The sequence below is a fragment of the Vespula vulgaris genome, chromosome 5 (assembly GCF_905475345.1).
Source record: "Vespula vulgaris chromosome 5, iyVesVulg1.1, whole genome shotgun sequence".
NCBI classification, from domain to species: domain Eukaryota; kingdom Metazoa; phylum Arthropoda; class Insecta; order Hymenoptera; family Vespidae; genus Vespula; species Vespula vulgaris.
In genome coordinates this window covers 5,364,275-5,382,673 of record NC_066590.1, presented here as the reverse complement: position 1 = coordinate 5,382,673, position 18,399 = coordinate 5,364,275, and the positions used below count along the sequence as shown (strand labels likewise).

Genomic DNA, 18,399 nt, shown 5'->3' with positions numbered 1-18,399 from the left:
CATAAAATGCGGACGATCGAACGATTTCTTTTCTTTTCTCTTTCTCTTTTTTAGTCTTTTTTTCCCTTTCTTTTCTTTTTTTTCTTTTCCTTACATATCTTTTGATAAAATTAATTTTGTACGAACTGTGCTTGTAACAAAGAAAATCCGCACACGTATTCTGGATTCATCGTCTCGTCTTCTCTTGAAATCCTTTTTATGAATTCCCACATTTACTGGGATATATATATATATATATATATATATATATATATATATATACACTGACATAAGTTTTTGTTTATATTTTTCACGGATAAATGATAATGATCAGACTCGTCCAAGAGAAGACGAAACATCGATGAACATTCTCTCTTCGACATTCTGATAACTATTAATCTCGAATTTAGATAATTTTATATATATATATAAAAAAAAAGAAAAACGTACAGACTCGTAGCAGCAAAACTCTCCGAGTCTTGGATCTCTTTCTTTCTCAATGATATCATTTTTATTTCCCTCTAGTTCGTTCTCGTATATTTATTTTTGCATCTTGATTTTTTTCGTTTCTTTTATTTTTTTCTCGTTATTATTTTTTTGTTTCTTTATTGTTACTCATTGTTATTCTTTTTTTTTCTTTATTTCAGAAACACGATTAGAAACAGTGCGAACTTTTCAAATACGCCCAACATCCCAATTTTGCATTCTTGTTGCAACAAACACAGTTCCTTAATCTTACTTTACATTAAACGATGACAGAGTGTCAAAGATAGATAGTAACAGAAAAAAATAAAATAAATAAACAAATAAATAAATAAATAGATAAATAGATAGATAAAAAGAAAAAGAAAAAAATAAAAGAGAAAAAAGAAAAAGATAAAAATGACAGAGGTACGATGAAGATAAGTTCGTAAGGTGAGTGGTGATAAGTGTGTAAGAAAAAGAACATTGGGATTGTGGCCAGTCGAATGAGCAAGAAGAATATCTCTGCTCTTTTTCTTTCTCTGCTTGTGTGAGTGTGTGCAAGCGATTGATTGATTATTTGCAACGTTTGTTACGTGTAGCTAGGAAAGTTAGTATCAGATTTCTTTTTTCATAGCATTAATTTTCATCACGACATTCATTTTCTTCGTTGCATTCCTCAGCCGGATAATCGAAGCCAAACATCGATTTGTCTTCATTTATATGATCGGTAAAAAAAATATTTTCTAGAGAAAAAAATAAAAATAAAAAAGATATATATGTATGTATTAAAAAAAAATTAGAAAGAAATATATGTATATACATATGCGTGTACACAAAAAAGTAAATAAATACATAAAGTAACAGTAAAAAGAAAAACAACACGCGAGCTCGTTTATGCGAGAAATCAAATCGAGAATGACACGCGATAGCTTCCTTTAAATTCGATCGTTAATTCCGATAGATCCGTTCGAAGGAAAGTAGAAAAACGAAAAAGAAAATGGTTCGTGATCTCACCGATCGGCACCCGATAAAAGAGAAATCATGCATTTTAGTCGCTTCATTTCGACTATCTCCGTCCCAATGTGAAATTAAAGTTAGTCTCGAGTTCTGATCTCTCGATTCGATTTCTCGACGTTTTTATTATACGACTGAGAATATAAATAACATAACAGCTGCGACGGAGGTCAAAGAGAAAAATTCGATTCCGAGAGAATCGGAATGGCAAAACTCGTTTGCTTGTTACTTTACGGATAAACAGAGATTTATCGACAAGCGGAGTCACGAGTATCGTAGATGTCCAATCGACGGAAACTGCTTCCGGGCTACTTCCTCTTTGTGAATTTCACGGTCAAACGAGTTAACGTTTTGCGAATCCGATCGGTCGTTCGTTTTCGTGACAGTAAAAAAATTACACGTCGCGAAGGAAACGAATATTTTACCTGAGATATATTACACATCGTGCATTTCGTTTTTCATTGTGCGTTAATTATTTTTTCATTTTTCTTTCTACAAAACGAGATCGAAGAAAAACGACATATAGCAACACGAAACACGAGCGTAAAAGCATAAACGACAAGAACAAAATTTATAAACGATCAAAATCTCACAATGTTACCCCGCGATTGATTTGATATAATGACAAGCAATAATAAAATGAAACAAAAGGAATCTTAAAATTATTCCAAATGATCGTTTATCTTCTCCTCTTTTTCTTCATATATCTTCTTATACTATGATACAAAGATCAACCAGGCGCGATTATATATTATTAAAAAGAAAAGAGAAGAAAAAAAATCACGAATGAATAAAATTATCTATCGAGAAAGAAATTTCGCGACAAAAAAGAAAAGAAAGATAAAGAAGGAGAAAAACAGTGGGAAGAAGAGAAGAAAAAGAAAAATTAAAGAATAACTAACCCATACATAGCTTATTATTGCTTCTCATTATAGATACACGATACGTATAGGAATATACGTATATATGTACGTAGGTAAGTATGCGAGTCGATTAATAGGCGAGAAAGGGCGGCTCTCGAGAGCATCGCCTAAAAAGTGACTTAGCAAGTCCAATGCATACTAAGCGAGCTTTCCCGTGCCTCTTAGCCGTGCCGTTTCGCTATCGGTTTCCCCCTAAGCCCGTCGGTCGTCTCTTTACGGGGCTTCTAGGATCTTAGTAACGTGCGCGGTGCCTACTCGTATTCTCCCATATATATATACTTGCCACAAGCCGCAACACCCACGACGAGAAAAGAGACACGCGAGACTTCGAGCTTAAAACCCCTAGCCCACCCCTTTAGAAAACTTTCCAACCAGGCTAGCAACAGCACCCCCGTCGCACACCCATATCCACTACAACTAACTAAACCATTCTTTCTCTCATTCTCTCATTTTCTCTCTCTCTCTCTCTCATCATCCTCACATGTCAATCCACTTTCTTTCTCTTTCTCTTTAGCCGATGATTAGTGCGAGAAAAAAAACCAGAAAAAAGAAAAAGAATAAGAAAAAAAAACAGATACAGAAAACACCAAGATGCAGCATGCGTTAATTCGCGATAAAAACGATCTCCTTAATTCCGGATCGTTCCCATCGCGACTTAGTATTACTTACTACTTACGACAAACCATAATCTGAGAACAAATAAACAAAAAAAAAGAAAGAAAGAAAAATACAAAAAAAAGAAAGACAAGAAGAAAAGGAGATGTTATACAGACCAAAAAAAAGGAACAGACAGTTTAAAAAGAGACAGAAGAGAAAAGAAAAAAATGAGCGCATGCTCGACGAGTGCGTGGGATCGTATGAAGCCAGAGCGACGAATGACCACAATCTACGTAATTCTCCTCATATCTATCTATCTATCTCTATCTCTCTTTTACTCTCATCCCTTTCCTCTCCCTCTTTCTCTCACTCACTCTCTCTCTCTTTCTTTCTCTCTCTCTCTCTTTCTCTCTAATTATCCTTCTACCTCTCTTGATCATTCTTTCTCTCTCTCTATCAATCACTCGCATTGAGGTCTTTTATCGTTCTCAATTAATAAATATTGAATGAATGAATTAATTATTGAATTAATTAATTATAATTAATCAGTATACGTAGATTTTATCTCTCTTTAAAAGGGGTGATAGGGGAAAGTTGGGCCTGTTATAGAAATTATCATGGATTTACCTGGTGCATAGGATCGTAACCCATGGAACCGTCGTTGTAAGGCTGCGAACCATAGTCACTTCCGTTTATCCCCATCCCGTACCCTGCCATGTCTTGAGGTCCGCCCGGTGGTGCCGGTGACATCATCGGCGTCGGTGTCCCTTGGCTTGCACCTCCCATGCTGTACGGCGACGCTCCTGCAAAAGCTGCTGTAGAAACAATCGCGGTGCATACAAAATTCGAGGGTGCTTCTATAAGTTCTTCGGCATCAATGATAGCTTTTATTTGCGTTGTTTTTTCTATTTTCTGTTTCCACCTTTCTCTTACTCTTTCTTTTTTATCGAACAAATTTCTCGATGAAAAAAAAAAAAAAAATACCGGCGGCGTTTTACGGTATAAGTAAGATATACAATCGATTTTTACGCTCTCGATACTACACGCGAATACATTTAATTGATTTCATTTATCGTGCGTTCTTTTTTTTTTTCCTTTTTTTACCTACTCTTTTTTAACAATAACGCCGTCGGTTATATTCGCGTTATGTGATGTGCATATGTATATGTATATGTATATGTAAATGTAACTGTAAATGTATATGTATATGTATATGTATATGTACTTATTACGCGTGTACATATTCTTGTTCGTACGTACTACGGTGCTTTATTTAGTTATTATTCTGTTTTTCTTTATTTTTACTTTATTTTATTTTTTTTTTGTTCTTTATAATTCAAATAAAGTCCGCGAGCGAGATTGCATTTTAAAAAAGAAGAGGAAAAAGGGAGGGAGTGTTTCGTATGAGATATGCAGGTATGACGCATACGTCCTTACAAATTAATCCTTATCCTGTCAAGAGTATTTATCGAAAGGTAAATCAAATTTTTGGAATATTTGAGACCGATTCGGACACGAGTTATCTTTCCTTCTTTCTATCCCTCGTAAAGGTCATAGTTACGTCCCTTTAGAATTTAGTTTCTTTAATTACTACCGTAGAAAGTGAGAAAAAGAAAAAAATTGAGAGGAACGCGAACCTGAGAAAAGACAAACACGTAAGAATGAAAATCTTCTCATTGTTCTCGTGTCGTATTCTTTCTATTTCTTTTTTGTCCTTTCTATCTCTCTCTCTCTCTCCCTCTCTTTCTCTCTAATTTTCTTTCTTCGTATAATTAGTAAGTTAAAAATATCTCGGGACGGCGTGTCTCTAAAATAAAGAAACGCCTTTGCAGTTAGCTAGGGAAGCCGACGTAGTAATAATTACGCGAGAGGACTCTCTCGAATGCGAAGAATTTTCCAACTCAAAGTTTTCTCACTGGGAATTTCTTTTCTGTGAGCATGTGGTAGATACATACATCGGCCCATGATGACGAAGACTAGGATGAATTTTGTATAAAAGAATTTATTTGGTACTCACGTCGGAGAAGTTGAAGAGTCAGCTGAAAAAAAAAATTTAAAAAAAAAAAATAAAAAAAAAGAAACGAGATTTCATACATGATGCTTTCTTTCTCTTTCTCTTCTCCTTTCTCTACATAACTCGTTTAGAAAATTTATGCCGAAGTGTTAATACCTTCACGTGCTAACTCACTTGGCATTAATGATTTACGGTAATTAGTAACCATCAAACGAGTTCTTCCGCGTTCTAATTTCCGGCTCGACGAAAGTAACGAAAAAATGAAGAAAGTATACGAGCTTTAGCTTGAAGCAACGTGTGAATTTAACGAAGAACGTGCCGAAGGCATAGAACATTTCTTTCCTACCAATTTATCCTTATTTTAAATTTCTTTTTACGTTTTACTCACGTCAGCCTACTCCTTTTCTCTTTCTTTTTCCCTTTCTCTTTCTCTCTCTCTTCTTCTAATAAATCATATCACCGTCGAAAGATAATTTTCTATAGCACCGAATACGTTTCTTTATGTATCTATATGTTCGTGTTCGTGTGCGTGTACGTGTTCGTGTACGTATGCGTGCGCGTCGTAATAGCCTATCTCTTAAAATTATTGCTATACTTTTTTTTTTTAATTTTTGTTTTGTTTTGTTTCTTCTCAAGCTTATTAGAAAAAATAAAAAGGAACTCTTCAAGGAACACCCGTTGCTCATTCGCGAAGGACGGAACTTACCAGCTGCCTTTTTGGCTGCGTACAAGTTCGCCTCCTCCTGCGCTTTACCTATGTTTTTCTTGTAGCGTATCCTCTTGTTGCCGAACCAATTGGAAACCTAAATCATAAGCCGACAAGTTTTTATCTTCGATCGATTTTCAAAAAGAAATTAAAAAAGTATTTGAAAATAAAACAAAAATATATATAAAAAGAGAAAAAAAATATGTCTCATATATCAAATACATAAATCGAAAGCGATGTAGGATTTTCGTAGCTCGATATTTCACAAAACCACCATATCACTTTGCGGATGGTATTACCGTACTAGTCTTTTTTTTTTTTTTTTTGATCGGTATTATGTAAAAAGAAAAAAATCAATGATTTACCTGACTCACGGTGATTCCACATTTCCGTGCGAGTTCCTCTTTGGCCTCCTCGCTCGGATACGGATTACTCAGGTGCGAATAGAAGTACTCGTTTAAGATCTCAGATGCCTGCTTACTGAAGTTCCGTCTTTTACGCCTACAAAATAAAACATAATCGGCTTCCGTCGGTCTCTTATCTCGACAACAATATTCGTATAATTACACATACGATGGTAAAAGTATTGAAAAAGAAAAAAAAAAGAAAAAGAAAGAAAGGAAAAAATCGTGACACGATAACGAACCTTGCATCGAGGAAACGACTCCTCAAAATCATAACTGCTTCACAGGTCGATTGTTTCAATTGCATCTGAATACTCGAAAATTTCTTGTGGATAATCTGAACCATTCTTTCGATTTCCTTTGGCGTTATAGGCCTGGTACGACTTTGTTCCCTCAATAAATTCATCACGTGAGTCGTAAACTCGTTGCATGCCTGAAACAAACGACGAAGATTTTTCATTGATCTTTTACAATTTTAATAAATATGTACGTATGTATGTATGTATATGTCGACATTTTCTAACTTCATCCTAATATTAGATTATTTCTTAGTATATGTACGTTTACGTTAAATCGAAGCCCAGCTTAGCGAGAAGAGAGATCAAGGATGTCGTCGAGATAGCAACGAAGAGAAAAAAGATAGATAAATAGAGATAGAGATAGATAGACAGAGAGAGAAAGAGAGAGAGAGAGAGAGATACACGCGCATAATGAATTATTCTTAGTGTTGCTGGCCGGTTTAAGGGAAAAAGGACTTTGCTCTTGGCGTATCAGTATTCGAGACGTGCCACGTTCTGACTTTCGAGGGTAGAGGATACAGGAGATAGAGATAGAAATAGAGATAGAGATAGAGATAGAGAAAAAGAAAGAGAGAGAGAGAAGCTTTTCCAGCGAGGTAAGAAAGAAGATGGTTGGAAAGACAAGAGAAGTAGGAAGATGAGAGGAAGGAAGAAAAGATGCTGAGGATGCAGAGAGAGAGGGGGAGAGAGAGAGAGAGAGAGAGAGAGAGAGAGGAAGAGGGAAGGGAGAAGATCGAGGACGAACCAGCAGCGTGGCTAGCAATTTCGAAATGGATTCCACTATCGTCGACGTTCCCCTGGTACACCCTTCTTTTCACTATCCTTCTCTTTCTCTCTTTTTCCTCGTTCATCCTCCTAGTCCTGCTCCTTGTCCTCGTCCTCTTCCTTTTTCTCCCCCTCCTCCTCTTCTTCCTTCTCCTTCTTCTGGTTCTCTTCTCACGTGCCAACGCGAACGAAACTGGTCTTGAATCCGAGGGAAACTGGATTGGATGGAGTAGCCGAAAGATCGAAAGAGGAAATAGAGACGAAAAGGACGAAGCATCTTTGACCAAATCTTTCTTCTTCTTTCGTATCATTTTCTTTTTCTTTTTCTTTTTTTCACACTTTTAAATCATGTATATACATCGTCGAAGTAATTTATGTCATCATCAATGCAAATAACGTTTTATAAATCAATTATTTTTCTAACATTAAAAAATTCAAATGTATGTATATATGTATTTTCCTTTTTTTTTTATCATTAGATATTATTCTAATTGGTATGTATAAAACATTCGAAATTGATTATAAAATATCTCACTATTTGCAGTCCAAAGCGTTTAGAAATTCGTTGTCACAAGTACGAGTTTTCTCACATTATTCTAATGTTATCGTAGATCGTTCTATTAATATCAACAACTATCTGTGCATTCTCTATATGCATGTATCTTTCTTTCTCTCTATCTATCTATCTTTTTTCCTTTTCTCTGAAACGAGTAACTTTATCAAAAGTTATCTGTACATTAATAAATATATCTTGCACGAGAGAGCAAGTTATATATATATATATATATATATATATATATATATATTCTTACGTAGGAGAGGGAGAAAGAGAGAGAGAGAGAGAGAAACTAACTCTTCTTATGTAATCGTATTTATGGGAAAGGATAATTCGTATATACAACGACGTTATATCATGAACACTAGAGAAGACAAGAGAGAAAAAGAGAGAGAAAGAGAGAGAGAGAGGCCAAAAGAACTTTGGCCTTCAAAAACAATAAATAAGAAAGAGAAAGAAAAAGTGAAAATTACGATTATCTAAATCGATATTTTATAAATATAAGTACCTTTCCGATAAAAGTATTAAAGAAAATACAAAATAAAGATAGTAAACGAGCTCGTTAAATAATTAAAAGAGAGTAACAAGATAACGTTTGCCTTCAAAGTTCGTAAAAAGAAAGGAATAAGCTAGCGAATAGAGAACTAAAATAAAGTGAAGTGAAATAAAAAGGAAAAGAAAAGGAGGAAAGAAAAGAAAAGACAAAAAATAAAATAAATAAAAAGAATTGCATCGCGTTGCTCGTCCTATGGAATTGTCTGAAAAAGTGCTTGGAATCAGAACCCTGTGGAAATCGGATAAAATAAAGCCGAGCATGCGGTGGGAACGATGTTGGCTGCCGGTGATCACGCGATCTCATAAAACTCGGTGTGCTTCTATTCTTGTACTTGTCACGCCATTTTGCATAGCCTGCCAGACATTCACCCTAATGCAGTGAGTCGGCCGAATTTGAATAGTAAATTCGGCTTACTAGCCTGTCCTCCTTCTCTTGACATTCTCTCTCTCTTTCTGCATATCTATCCATCCATCCATCTATCTATCTATCTATCTATCTATCTATCTATCTATCTATCTATCTATCTATCTATTTATCTATCTATCTATCTATCTACCTATATATCTATCTATCTATCTATCTATCTATCTATCTATCTATCTATCTATCTATCTATCTATCTATCTATCTATCTCTTTCTCTCTACCTCTTTCTCTCAGGCGCAATCGCATAATGGAAATTTAACGATCGATAGACGAAATGAGATACAAGACGTGGACCAGAGCTCCCTCGTAGAGACGAAACAAAAAATTGATTACCATATAAAATGGTATTCGTTGTTTTTTCTTTTCCTTTATTTCAAATTCGCGATCCGCATACATTTAACTTTCGTAAAGTACTTTACCATAGAAGAAAGGAAGGAAGAGAAGGAGAGAACGAAAAAAAGAAAAAGAAACAGAAAAAGGAAAGAAATATCCAAGCACGTTAATTATAATATTTTTTAGTTCTTGAAGGAAATCAATTACGGAATCAGATGTATAAATCAATTGATCTATTTTTCTATTTGAATAAAATCAATCCCAAGTTAATAAATATGTTAGAAAATAATCGTCGATAATATGACGATATTGAAATAGAAAAAACAAACATTTCTAAGAGTACGTTGAAAAATACATACGTATGTATATCGTATTGTCGATGAAAGGACAACATTGAAACAAATAAAATCGATAACAATAGAGTAGGACGTTACCTATAGAACAATAGTATATACATACGTATAAAACTAATGTTCTATCTATGTAAACACGATCGTTAACTTGGGATATTTCGAAGTCGGCAAGAAAGTAAACATATGTATACCAAAGTAAGAACGAAAGGACACGCGTCAGTCTTATCGAAAACTCCGACAAGGTAGGATCTCAGATATAGTCCGGAAGAACCGATCGACTTTTCCTCCTCTCACAAAACTACTAACATCGTCACTATCACCAAGAATCGCCATTAGACCAACGGGCTCTCGCGTGTCATTATCGATGGGGTGCAGCAGTCCAACCAATCCCCCTTTTTCACCCTACGATGCATCCTCTCGTGCACGCTAACGCATATGTTATTTGTAGATGGTATGTATATATACATAAATACGTGTGTATATATATATATATATGTATGTATGTATGTATGTATGTATGTATGTATGTATGTATGTATGTATGTATGTATGTATGTATGTATAGCTACATACGTATATACACATACACGATAACGTTTACTGCGAAGAGAAACATCGAGACCACCGCTGACACGCGTCCTGAAATATGGGGTCGAAACGGGTGTGGTAATTAAAATACGCGTGAGTCTAGCACACGAACCACGTTTAACCGTTAAATTCTATTTCTTTTTACTTTGTAACCTTGTTCTTCTTTTTGGTTTTCTTCGTACAAGATACTTGTACGTAAATCGCACGAAACGCAAATGTATGTTTGCTCGTTTTTACCTTTTTTTTTTCCCTAGGTAATACTTCGAACGAAATCTATACGACGTCTATGCGATTAATAATATAATAATTAATGTAATAATTATTCGTAATCATTATTAGCGATATATGTAAATGTATAAAAGTATTCCGAGGAATTTTACCAAGGGAAAAGTACACGAAAGTTTCTACACGATATTCTACGAAGGACGAGAAGAAAAATAAAAGAAGAATAAAGGAAGAAAGGAAAAAAGGAAAACAAAGTCACGCAAGGTCGCTGATCTCGCGTGACACGTATGCGTCGTTCGTTTATTAACACGCAAATTCGCCAGAGAAAATAAGGGGAGGACGACCTGCACCTAGGATTCTTATCGTGTCTATCACCCTTAGTAAAAAAAAAAGTTAAAAGTTCCGTTTGAAAAAATTACCATTGTTTTACGAAGACTGTTAAACTTTTAATTTAATTCTTACATCATATTTCTTTCCTTTTTTCCATTTATTCTATATATTATTTATTTCATAATATTTTAGATATAAGCAACGTAATCTTGAAATATTCGTCGTAGTACTCGTAAACAATAGATAGATTTTCGTTAATTATTATTCTATCTAGGAATATTTATTATATATAAGCGCTACGATTAAAAGTAAGTTAATACGCTATAACAATTATTTATCTTATCTTCGTCGCTGAAAATTTATTGTTAATAATTCGTATCATAAATTAATAGAAGTTACGCTTTTGATATAGTGCAATTATATTATATCTTTGCGTTATAAATATATATATATATATATTTTTTCTAAAAATGAAAGAACGAAAGATAAGATTATACAAAGTTAAGTATTGTTCTTTCTCTCTCTCTCTCTCTCTCTCTCTCTCTCTCCCTTAAATATCGACGATTATAAAAGACATACAAGTATTAAGATCGAAGAAACGATAAGACATTTACAAACCTGTTCGTATTTCTCGAGTTCTTGATGATAGATCTGCCTGATCTGAGCGAGTTTTGCTCGGTAATCCGAATGTTCGATCGCGTTGTCAGGTTGTCCAGGTGGTCCAGCAGCAGCAGCTGCCGATGCCGACGCCGCAGCCCCCGCACCACCTCCTTTTTCTGGACCTGCCACACCCTCGGCAATCAACATATTGTCCAGCCTCATTAATTGCGGATCTGGTGGTTCTTCTTCTTGCGTATTTCTCAACGATAGTACTATAACGAAAGATTTTTTTTTAGTAACATATCTTTTTTATTTTCAGATAACACGTAGTTTAATAGTTTCTATCATATTTATAAAATGAGATAATTATGAAGTCACGTATTAATATATATATATACATACGTATAATGAAATAATATAAGCGATCAATATTACATCGATTGATACAAAAAAAAAAAAAACTATCAGGATTCTAATTAAAATATATATAGATATAATAATACGTCAGTATTTTAAACATATGGTCGCTATTTATAAGAAATCTAGACGCCACTTTGATATTTAATTATTTATATTGACCACTTATATTACGTGTTGATATTTTATTATAAATACTAACCAAAACATTCATATATAGTGATAGTTTATTTTACAAAATTTTATTTAATTATTTAATAAAAAATAATTAAAAAAAATGTCGATCGAATAAATGTAAATGATAGATTATCTCATTTTGTTCGACGCAAAATTAATTGTTCGTATCCGAAAGTTTACTGCAGTTGATATAGTTATATATAGTTAATTTTTTATTAGGAACGTAAAAAGAATTGTATTATAGAGGGTTAATAGAAAAAAAAATTATCAGAATTATTTCGATACGATAATTTTTCCATCGGTCACTCAACATTCTCTATCGTTTAATATATATATATATATATATATATATATATATATATATATTCCTTTTTTATCGAATCGTTAACAAAATATGAAATAGGGAACAGTACAATGAAGTACAAAGATAGTAGCAGTCAATTCGTGGTAGTAGATACATCGAAAATCGTCGATCCTACGAATCGAGAGCAGCACGTTCGTTGATCATAAAAGAATCAATTTTAGTTCGATGTTCCATCCTACTCGTTCCTCCGTCTTTCTCCGTTTATATCTATCTCTCCGTCTCTTTTCCCCGTTTTCTCCGTTAAGGAGCCGTGCACGCAGTGGTTTAGAACGGGTGCTTTCCTAAGGCGTAACAGAGCTTTTATTGTACTTTTACGAGGTATGATGGAGCTGGACGAGCTATAAAACGACAAAGAATGAAAGAGAAAGAGAGAGAAAGATAGAAATAGTATCTTTCCCTCTGTTTCTCCCTCTAACATACTCTCTTTTCACGTTCCTATCCTCTTTTGACAGTTCTTCGAAGAAGACGCGACTTCGACACTTTTTATTCCACTTGCTACGTACATAAACACAGACATATACGTATACTCGCGTGAACTAAAAAACGCACACAGCCGGTTAGAAATAAGAATAGAATACTCGAGAATCCTAGTAAGCGCTATAAGGATTCCCAGAAAAGGGTTACGGTTGGACCGATGAAGTTGCAACGACGAAGCCATTTCAAGAATTTTTGTCTCCAGTGGCAACGAGACGACAATTCGGAAGAATGTAGGCAAGGGGTGTAGCAGAAGTAGGAGGAAAAACGAGAGGAGGAAAGACGACTTTTCTCCTCGTAGGGCGATACTAAATTTACCATAAAAACACCGTAAGGGTTTCCCTTTAAATTTGCCATGACCGGGAGGAGCCAACCTGACATCGTAAAAATCAATCGAGCACTTTCATTCCGAACGAAAAACCGATCGATTCGATCAGAATGTAAAACTTTGGAAAAAAGTTAACCTTTTCAATCATAGATTTTACGTTTCCTCTTCGTAAAAATCAAACCAAGCGTAAGCAAACTTTGAACTTATATCTTTCTTTTCTCTCTCTCTCTCTCTCTTTCTTTCTTTCGCTGTACGTGCGTGTGTATTTTTTTCCTTCTTTTTTCGATTCGATAATTTTATCGACGAATTAACGTGATTTCAGAAATGTTATTATTTAAATTGTGATTTAAATTCGTTAAAACTTAGCACCTTTCTTTCAATGTCTCACTCTTTCTCTCTCTATTCCTCTCTTTCTTTCTCCGAGGAGTTTCCAGTTAGCATGATAAAAAAAAAGAAGAGAAAAGAGAAAAGAAAAGTCTCTAGAGAGATCGAAAAGAGAGGGTGGTAAAAGTTCTAGTCGAGCTCCGAGAGACCGTGAAACGAATGCACGAGGCTAATGCATTTATACGAAGTGTAACAATTAGAACGTGTAATTTTGTAAGGGAAAGAGATGAAAGAAAGAAATAAGAGAAGAGAGAGAGAAAGAAGTTTTTCTCTTGGGATTTTGAAGATCGAAGAGTTGAAGAATACGCGAGATATCATTGAATTATCAGCGAGTAAACGATTGATTTCATTTGCAACTCATTATTTTTTTTTTCCTTCCTTCTTTCAACTTCTTCTTCTTTCTTTCTTTCTTGCCATTTTTTTTTTGGACCGGAGAAAGCAATGGACACGATCAGACGAATACGCTTATCTCAAAGATCCAAACTCGTAACTAGGAAGAATCTTTTGGACGTTTCTACGAACGAGTTAGGAATAAGTTAAAGATAGGCGAGTAAAAGACTCGACTCGCTATTAAAACTTTTATATTCGTTCGTGTTCCGTCTCGTGCCGTTGTATCGGCAGGAGAAAAGTTTACACGGGAGTACGAATAATTAAAAATAAAAGATTTCCTATGCAGTTGTTCCAAAAAAAAAAGAGACAGAAACGGTTTGCTTATGAACAAAAAAAGAAACGATAAAGAAGTTTATAAAGCAACGTCGACTCTTGCATTAGGTTAATAAATCGATAATCGATTCTTATAGATAATACATAGGGCAATTTTTTTGTCATTTTAATATGTGTTTCTTTCTTTAAAAAATACGTGTATGAAGTACGCTTCAATTTACAGAATTCGTTTTTCACATTATTTATTTAAACGAAATCGTCGACGATGGTTAAATCGCAAAAGAATATATCATGTTCACCGAAGCATCGATACACGCATACGACATCTTAAAAAGATCATTCGATCGGATCAAGATCGTAAAAGTAGCGATCGAATAAGACCACCCAAGGAGACTCATGTAGGTCGATTTTAATGCGTCGCGTCGTTGGGAATGAACAAGAACGAGTAGTTAAACGAAGCGAAATGAAGGAGAAGAAAAAGAAGTAAAATAAGAGGATAAAAAGGAATAAAGATAGAGATAGAGACAGGGAGAGAGAGAGACAAAGAGAGAGAGAGAGAGAGAGAGAGAGAGAGAAAGGAAGAAGGAAAGTATATTTAAAGGCGTGTCAGGAGAAATTAAACGTCCTACGAAAATTATTTTCAAAGAATTTCGAAGGCGAATGTACGCTCGTGCACGCCTTCGAGACGACACGACGAAGCTCGGCCGATGGAGAGGCGGGGGTGGCTTACGGGCAATAATCTGGCCATTAGGGGGTGTAAGGGGCGGCCCTTCGTGCCACGTCGAGGGGGTGGCAGCTTCCTACGGGGGTCCTTACAAGCGCGTAAACTCAGTTTTACTAGCAGTTAACATTTTACGACTCAGACGGTCTGCCTGATGTCTCTTCTCTTTCTCCTTCTCCTTCTCCTTCTCCTTCTCCTTCTCCTTCTCTCTCTCTCTCTCTCTCTCTCTCTCTCTCTCTCTCTCGCTCTCGCTCTCTCTCTCTCTCTCTCGCTCTCTCGCTCTTGTCCTCCTTTTAAACATATCAACTCTCTCTTTCTCTTTCTCTCTCTCTCTCTATTTCTCTTCTTCGGTCAATGCACAAGAGTACACGCGTGCAACGTGAACGTAAACGCTCGTCGGTTTTGAGGGTCGTTCGTAAGCAAGTTGTATTAATATGACACCCCGTTAAAGATCGCTGATCTCTCTGATGCAACTAATTCATAGGCAATATAGGTCCTGTGATTACGTATTTAATTAAGTGATAAAAACAAGTAAAGAATGATTCCTTCGAATAAAGGCTCTTTAAAAAAAAAAGAAAAACATCGTCGTCGCTATGTTTACATATAGATAGATAGACATTTATATTTATACATTTTATATATATATATATATAATTATTTTGTGAATGAGTAAAAGATTTCGATGTCAACTAAAATCGTTTGAATATATTTAAAATAACGAATAAAAAGCAACAACTTTTGGAATATATTCCGTATGTAAAAAACGATCAATAAAAATAATCAGATTGAACTGAGATTTGAGTATCCGAAATTTTAACGATCAATAGAAAGTTAACGAAGTCAAGCTGACTACGTAAAGGTGATCCATTGATGCTGCACGAACGATTAATCGATATCCCTGACGTTTGCAAATCTAATTTCCCGATCCAGCCGCGTTGGAACGTAGATGTAATGAATCAGTGAGCTGGATAGCGTGAGGGCTCGCGAAGAGGAATGCAAAATTCGAGGCAACGCTTCTAAAATATGCAACGAGCTAACGCTTTCGAGAGAGAGAGAGAGAGAGAGCGAGAGAAAGAGAGAAAGACTACTCTCTCTGCCTTCCTTTCTCCATCTCTCTTTCTCTCTCTTTCTTTCTATCTATCTATCTATCTATCTATCTATCTATCTATCTATCTCTATCTTTCTTTCTACCCTTCGTCGAAACAACCCTCGGGATAATTTGGATTCGTGAAGCGGGTTCAGGGCGATGGTGTTGCAGAACGGCCGTGCCACTGCGACACTGTGTGTATTGATCTAAACGGGAAGCCGTGAAAGCAATTAAGATAAGGCACGTTAACAAAGGGTTGTCGGCCGCTCGCCACTATCCGGTTTTCGCGTTCTGGAGAGGGCGGAGAGGGAGTAGAAAGAAAAAAAGAAAGAAAAAAAAAAGGGAAAACCCCTTCAAAAAAAAAGAAAGAAAGAAAGAAAGGAAAAGAAACATCGGGAAAGAATGAGAAGAAACGATGAGAGAAAAAATTAGGGGGAAGGGTGGATGAGGAAAAACTCAAAAGAGGGAAAGTGTATGGAGAAGTGCTTGATACGGCAGAAATTTTTGCCGAGTAAGAGAGAATGATCCTTGGAAATAAAGGACAAAATTTCGTTCGTTATCCAGTATACTTGTTTGCTGTTGGAACGTATCGGTACGAATTATTTTTCGAGTAGTCGAAGCCGTCAATTTCGATGACGACGATCGCGATGATCGTCGAGCTCGTTTAAGAAACTTTGCATCGAAAGAACTCTCGACATTGTTTTCTTTTTTCCTCTTCCTCTTTCTCTCACTCGTCCATTCTCATGCTTTTCCTAATCTAAGCGGAGCCATGTTCGAAGAACCATCATGGATTGGTTAGAAGAGGATGAAAAGGGGAGGGAAAGAAAGGACGAAATGGCGGCTCTTTTAATTCGACGGCGAATCCGACCAGCAGGGAACTCCATCTCTTTCTCTTCCTCTCTCCCTCTTTCTCCCTCTCTCCACTCTATTTCTCGTATAGCAAAGCGAAAGAAGAGACATAGAAAAAGAGAGAAACACCAAAGAGAGAGAAAGAGAGAGAGAGAGAAAAAGAAAGGAAGAGGATGAGCAGTGCCCCAGGGATCTGATATCGACACCGAACTGCAAGAATATCCCGCCCTCTTTTGATTTAGGAAGGAAATCAAGCCACGAGAGATATTCTATCGCACCCGTTGATATCGCCTTTCACACTCTTTCCCTCGTCGAATTCGATTCTTTCGTTGGCGACTACGGCGGTGGTTGGTTCCTGTCGGGTCCTCCTTCTTCCTTTCTCGCGTGCCGATTTCAATTACGTTTGAGAAAAAGAAAGAAAGACAAAAAGAAAGAAAGAAAGAAAGAAAGAGGAATATCATCGTCGACGAAAAAAGACACGAATAGATAGATAGATAGGTAGATAGACTTTCCAATTATCTTCGTAAGATTAACGCGTCTTTCGATGCAACCGATGCATTCGACCATTTTCTTATTCTTTTCGACTCTTATTTTTTTTCTTTTTCTTATTCTTTTTTCTTCTTTCTTCTTTTCCTCCTATATTTTATCCTACAGAGATGTAACAACAAGCGAATACCATCTTCCTGATCCCGTTCAGGATAAAAAGGGGTATACGCGATATACACTTCATCGACATCGTGACTCGAAAAAAGAAAAGTTCGGTTCCTTTCGAGCTTTACGTCAGTTTCAAGCTTCCGTCGAACGACCAGAAGAATTTTCTCTCTGTGTAGCTTTTCTCGCACGGTAGCAAAACGATCTTGGAGCGAGCAAAGAGAGGAGGATAGGTAATGTTTTTCTCGAGGTAGAAGAAAGGGAGAGAGGGGGTAGAAGGAGGGAAAATGGGATGGAGGTTCTATTCTGTTGGTACACTCAGAGCTCATTGGACCGTATCTCCGGTTTCGTCGTCGTCGTCGTCGTCTTCTTCTTCTTCTTCTTCTTTCTTTCTCTACCTCTCTCTCTTGCCAGGAACTTCCGGCGACGCTTCTCTCTTCCGTTCACTTCGCCGTGGCTTTTCCAGCTAACGTAAATCAAAAGTCGACGCGAAAACGCGGCCAAATGCTGAGGACAAGCGGCGCCCGACGTACACCGGCTGTCTGAAACGACCTCACGGTCATCGATCCTACCCTTTCTTTCTCTTTCTCTTTCTCTTTCTCTTTTTCTTTTTCTTTTTCTCTCTCTCTCTCTCTCTCTTTCTCTTTCATCTCGTTCTACTCAATGAGAAATACCCTTCTTTTTCTTCCCTTACACACCTTACGACTCTTGTACTTTTAATAAAATTTTGAAATTACATCGCAGCAAGATTAAAGTATCTTACGAGCAGATGTTACGACAGGTGTATGTTCTACAAGTTGAATTGTAATTAACTCGTTTGAATAACGAGCCACCATTATCAGTAGCGCGAAATGAAGTCCATCGTAGAACTTCGTAAAATTAAAAATGGCGTGCTTGTATAATTCTGAAAAAAAAGGAAAAAACGAAGCACTAGTTATCATACTATGTGTGTGCGTGTGTGTGTAAAAAAAAAAAAGAAAATATAATCCATACCGTAACTTCGTAATTTCCTTTATTTTACAGTTTAATTTTATAATGCGACGGATCTATTCTGTTACGTTAAGTTGTTCAATATATAAATTACTATTTTTCGAAGTAAATCAATTAAACTGTTTTCTTTTAAAATAACTTTCGTTACGCCGTTTTAATTTC

General features: G+C 36.0%; 1 protein-coding gene across 6 annotated transcripts in view; it reads right to left on the bottom strand.

Annotated features, from left to right (window-relative positions):
- Nucleotides 1-18,399, bottom strand: part of LOC127064314 (homeobox protein extradenticle) — a 46,967-nt gene that overhangs the window by 10,645 nt on the left and 17,923 nt on the right. For 4 of the 6 annotated variants that reach the window (XM_050995232.1, XM_050995237.1, XM_050995234.1 and 1 more), the window contains 5 exons: nucleotides 11,151-11,404; nucleotides 6,345-6,535; nucleotides 6,064-6,199; nucleotides 5,699-5,795; nucleotides 3,606-3,793 (listed from right to left, as the gene is read on the bottom strand). In XM_050995232.1, the coding sequence (XP_050851189.1) occupies nucleotides 3,606-3,793; nucleotides 5,699-5,795; nucleotides 6,064-6,199; nucleotides 6,345-6,535; nucleotides 11,151-11,404 (866 nt within the window). Of the gene's footprint in view, nucleotides 1-24; nucleotides 3,794-5,698; nucleotides 5,796-6,063; nucleotides 6,200-6,344; nucleotides 6,536-11,150; nucleotides 11,405-18,399 lie in introns of those variants that run through there. The other 2 variants (XM_050995233.1, XM_050995238.1) reach the window with 2 other exon arrangements.